This window comes from Sander lucioperca, chromosome 19 (genome assembly GCF_008315115.2).
Source record: "Sander lucioperca isolate FBNREF2018 chromosome 19, SLUC_FBN_1.2, whole genome shotgun sequence".
Classification (NCBI taxonomy): domain Eukaryota; kingdom Metazoa; phylum Chordata; class Actinopteri; order Perciformes; family Percidae; genus Sander; species Sander lucioperca.
Genome location: NC_050191.1, coordinates 14,332,291 through 14,337,668, shown reverse-complemented (window position 1 = coordinate 14,337,668; position 5,378 = coordinate 14,332,291). Strand labels below are relative to the sequence as shown.

The 5,378-nt window shown below is 41.9% G+C and overlaps 1 protein-coding gene across 2 annotated transcripts in view; it reads left to right on the top strand.

Moving 5' to 3' along the window:
• Positions 1-3,710, top strand: part of galnt14 (UDP-N-acetyl-alpha-D-galactosamine:polypeptide N-acetylgalactosaminyltransferase 14 (GalNAc-T14)) — a 194,949-nt gene extending 191,239 nt beyond the window's left edge. The window contains exons 15-16 of one of the 2 annotated variants that reach the window (XR_004106500.2): positions 1,830-2,759; positions 2,897-3,710. Coding sequence is in view for 1 of the 2 variants with exons in the window: in XM_031308303.2 (XP_031164163.1) it covers positions 1,830-1,988 (159 nt within the window). In the remaining variant the exon portion in view is untranslated. Of the gene's footprint in view, positions 1-1,829 lie in introns of both variants that reach the window. The other variant, XM_031308303.2, reaches the window with a different exon arrangement.
• Positions 3,711-5,378: the final 1,668 nt, after the last annotated feature.

The window sequence follows — 5,378 nt, the reverse complement described above, 5'->3', positions numbered from 1 at the left end:
AGCTTTACAAACTGCTGTCATTAGTGGCAACAATTGGGGCTACATCTAGAGGTGTAGAAAGGAGCTTCTCCTGTTTAAAGCAGCTCAAGTCCTACACCTGTAACACAATGGGCCAAGGTCATTTAAGCAGCCTAGCTCTGCTGGCCATTGAGAGGACACTGGTCAAGTCACTGGAAAAGACGCCGACAGAGCATTTTCTTGAAAAGGAACGTAGGGCAGAATTTACCTATAAATAAATGGACAATTCATAGGCCGAAAATGAGCTTCCCCTCTTTGAAAGACCAGCAGCCGCCACTGATCTTCACTATCAGTTTGATTGTGAAATAATGAGCAAAATCGTAATCCTTATTGAGCCTTTTTTTTTATTAATCTGGCATCATGTACAATTTAGACCAAGTTCTCTAACCCTAATTCTGCTCTGATTACTGGGTTGTTCCTGCACTGCTGTACTGTCTTTGCTTGTTTCCGTTGTTAAAGTTCAACATATTCTTTCTCAGCTGGGCAGGTTGTGACTACTAATGCTGTACTCAAACACTGTAACCAGTTATTTTCCTGTATATTACACACTATCTTTGTTCCTTAAAGGATACATTTTGGATCCTTTCCACTTGGTGTATTTCCCATTAACGTGGCTATTGTGGCTCTAAGGGTTGTACTAACTTGTAGTATTCAGGGAGATGAGATGAGGACTGGAGCAAAACAACATTCATCTTTCTCACAGCTTTCTAAAACAAACATGGTTTTTACATGAATACATGAAGTAAAGACAGGAAGAAGCAAGCTGTCTGAAAATGGTCATTTTGGCTAACATCCAATCTCATTACAGACTCATGTTGTTTCGTTGCATTTTGCATCTCGGTCCTACAGTACTGTACCTGCCCTGCAGAGCATGACTGGAGACCTATTTAGAAATGGTCTCGGCTCGCTGCAGGTTTGGGCATCAATAAGATCCTTCAAGCAGCACCTCAATAAAACCTTTAATTACTGCTTTGCATGCTGCTGTATTAACTCGTTTTTACTATGCAGTTTGGGAATAAATAGCAAGCAGGGAAGAATATGTATACGTATAACGGTATGTATGTTGCTACAAAGCTAATTAAAGGTGCTCTTGACATTCAAAGTATTTTCAAACAAAACAAGGCTAGCTCGCCCCTCCCTCCTCCTCATCCCATCCCCTCCCCCTCCCTTCCGTACTTCTGTGCACTAACACCCCCAACCCCCACCCCCAAATCCTTCTTGTCGGTTATTGGCTGGAACGCTGGAAGACTGTTTGTTATGTTTGGTGGTGCAGGTTGGCACATTTTGTTTTTGTTGGCGTTTGTGGAGCCTGGGCTGTCTACAGAGACCACGTTTTTTTACAGTGTGTTCAGGGGACAGGCAGCTTGCGGATAGTGAGATGTTTGCTGTATGTGACAAAAAAATGTTGGAGCCTAAAAAACGCATGACATCGCTTAGAGCACCTTTAAGACTATCAGCTCCACGCAACTCTCTGTATTTCTCAGTATGGCTATATTCAGAAGATTGTATCGTCCAGTGACTTTCGCGCGCAGAAAATCAAGTGAAGATAATTACCTCTTCTGGAGAGTCCATCATGTTTTTTTAATCCTCCGTGTCCTCCTTGGCTACTAGCGACTGTGTGGAGGAGGGGTGGGGGTGGTGCGTGATCACGGAAGCCTTGTATCATGTGGATGCCCCGACAGAGTTGTTGTCATTACTTTAGAATTCCTCATGGGGGCGACAGAAACTACACACTATAGCTTTAACCTCTAAAAAGAGAGAAAGTGGGATGGCATGAATCAGTGTTTTGAACATTTTGTTTGTCTTTGCAGCGGTGGCAGAAGTCGGGGACTCACTTGGAGCACCTCGTCTCTCGGTTCTGTCTGGACTCGGAGATGGCTCTGGACGGGATGGACTCCTCTCGAATGCTGGTCATTAGCCCCTGTGAACTGAGTGCGTACACACAGAGATGGGAAACCCCCTTCTCCTGACCCCTGACCCCTGTGACTTTTCACCTCCACAAACCTGCCCCCTCCCACCCCCCCCCCAATCACAGCCTCCAAGTCATGCGCAGAGACAGCTGCTCTGACAGACTGAAGATGCATGAGCACATCATGTCAAGGTGCTGCGATGGAGGTCGCTGAATGGAACAAACTTCTTGACGCCTCATCGCGGTTTATCATGAGAAGAAATCAAGTGTGGATCGGTCGGGTCTTGAATCCCATTCTTAAAGGAAGAGGCGCTTCAGAAACGTCTGGTTTGTGTGGAGATGAAATGTTTGTATATGTGTATGTTTGAGGCTGTTGAGAAGTTTGGGGAAGAGTCTAAGTGAACCAAGTGCACCTTAAAAACCCTGACCTGTCAAAGAATCCACTCGGACAGAAACAGTATATCAGAGAATGCGTCTTGTAATATTTTGCAATCAAAGTGTCTGATTTTACGAGGAGGTTTAAGAATCTGGGAATTAAAACCAAGCACAACTCGAGATTTTAGTTTACTTCAGATAACTGTCACTGTTTTTCCTGCAGTAGAAAAATCCAGATAGAATTTGTCAAATGATAAATCAGTTTTTCTTGGGACCCGACTAGGAACTCACCAGAGTTCAGTGTCTCAGAAGCGGACATGTTGGTTTTAGTTTTGTCTTTTTTCTAAGGTGAATTGAAACATGAATGGGAAGTGTCTTCTTGCTCTAACTTGTAAGAATTAACTCGGTACAGTGGTCATATAACTTGATGAACAGCACACAATCCCAATTTACTCGCGTTTTTCAACCCAGCTGATGAACCTCTGACCTGTCTCACCAAGCGGGAGTTTTAAAGTAGCTGGATAATCAACTCTAATCTGGAAAATGAAGAAGTTTCAAGATAGCTTACAGTAGTAACCCTGCTTTGTGGCACAGACCCCCAGATTGCTTTGCACCAAAAGAGTAAAAGGATGAACCAAAAGATCATCAGAGACATTAGTAGGTCTGGATGGAGTCTTCACTCATTACTGTTTGTGATCATTTCAATAATGCTCTTAAAATTATATATTATCTATTCTGTTACCTGAAAAACTGTTCCAGATGTTACCGCTTTTGCGTTTGCAAAGGGGACATTTCGTTGTTTATGTGATCATAGTTTTCGAGTAAAACATTAGCATACCATAGCTTCCTTGGCTGTTTGATCGCAGAAGAAGAAAGGAGGAGCGTGGATGAGAAGGAAAGACACGAAGAAAGCCAGGACCGAAGAGCAGGCCCTGGCTGAGAAGACAGTATATTTGGAGGCAATTTGAAACAGAAAAAAAGCATAAACACAGCAACAAAAGGGCTACAGGTGTACAGGCACAATGAGGAGTAAGATATGAGAAATAGAGCAGCACACTCATGCTGTTCTGGGGGTCGATCAGTTGATTTCAGTGTTTCCTGTTGCCTCAAAGATGCTGCTTCCCCCCCGTGTTGCTATGCATGTAACAAGTTTTAGTCGTTGACTTTATCAAACTGGAGGAAAAGCTTTACTCACAATGGGCCTCCTTCACTAATATCTTCCAAAGTTTTTTTCTTACATTCACATATGAATCCCTTTCTACTTTAACATTCAAAGCACATGCCAGTTAATACTAATTAGCAGGTAAACGCCCCACCAATCCCAATAAAAGGACACCAGACTGCAAGAAAAGTTGAGAGAATTAATTTAAAATGCTCATACAAAAGTCTAAAGAGGCAGTCCAAACATTAAAAAATAAAAAATAAAAAAAAACGTCAATAGTTATTAAGTGGAGCTACCGCTTGCATAGCCTGGGAAAACCCTGACCAACTTCTGGCAAATTTGAGATTTGCTCTGCAAGTCAGTCTGGCCAAAAGCCCATTCAAGCCCATTTCCAATTTTTCCAAATTGAGGCACCAATGGCAACCAATGAGGCGGGCTTTACACGATGACGATAGCTCAGCGACGGCGAGGAGCTTTTTGTTTACGTTCAACATGACGGCCACCGAAGCGCAGCAACCTGTTGATGCCGCTGTCGCTGCCACGTCACCCGGATCGTTGGTCTGATTGGTTGAAGGACTATCCAATTGCGCCCAGAGGCATTTGAGCGGCGTCCGTTGGTGACACCCCTTTGGAAATGGGCTGTGAATGAACCTTCTCCAGACCCACTCTGTTACAACTGAGAAGGATCTGGTGTCAACCAGGCTACCACTTGCAGGAAGTTAACAGCAAACGAGCCGTCATATTTCATTCTCACCCTCAGGGTAAACATCTTGCAGCAGCAGTAAAGTCCTACTTTGGTCCTATAAATAGCGTAATCAATCACTAATTATTGGATGCAATGATTCAACATTAACATAATATATGGGAATTGAAGTTAGTATAGTGTTAATTTTTTGCAAAAAGACCATACTGCTCTGCAAAATAATGAAAATAATTATGGCTTTAGGAAAACATTTCTTCTTAAGAACGGTTGGTGAATGAGGCCCACTGTTCAGTCGCCCTAAATGCCCTTATGATGCTCATTAGCTTCATTCAGGTTGCTAATGCAACTTTGGAGGATTTATTTTCAGTAGAAGTGTCCACTCTGGATGCTTTTTCAGAATCTGGATGAAAGCTAAAAGTAACCAAACCTTTGTTTTGGACACATAGCTGAGATTATTTCACTCCTGAGCACACTGGTGCATGTCGTTGTTGTTGTTGACTGACTGCAGCTGCTGTGGAGATCAAACCTTTGACCCTCCAGTCATGTGACAGTCTTTAGTTTTTCATTTCAAATTCCAACAGAGTCAAAACGCAACTCAAGTTAACTAGACCTACAACTGTTGAAGTAACCATCTCTAAACTTCCCTAACAATTATTGTCCAAGTCACTTTTTCAAATGATGGATTTCTAATTTTGGAAACATATTCTCTACAAATTGTTTCCCACTTTCTATAGTGTGTTTAAAATCATCCCCTGATATCCTGTTTGACTCCTGAATAAAGGTTTTGTAATGGCTGTTTCTAATATTTCATTGAAATGGCTGTGATGTTCACATGCAGGAAGAAGTTTGGCAAACTGAACGCTGCAGATTTTACAGACCCAAATATCATTTCAAATCAATAAACTACAAGTTGAAATGCATATTTAATGTTTCTTTATGTTGTAATAAGATATACTACCACTTTTGTTCATGTTACTTTAACACCACAACTGGAGTAAAAACATTCTACCTGCAATGCTATTACTACTACTGTACAACTACAGGTACTACCACCACTGCTCTGCTTACTACAAATACCTCAGCTGCAGTACTATAGCTTCACTGCGACAGGCAACAGCTTTTCTAATCTATTGATACCATTACTGCTACTAACTGATGAAACTACTATTTTACTTATATTACTACTGCTATTACTTCAGCTACACATAATA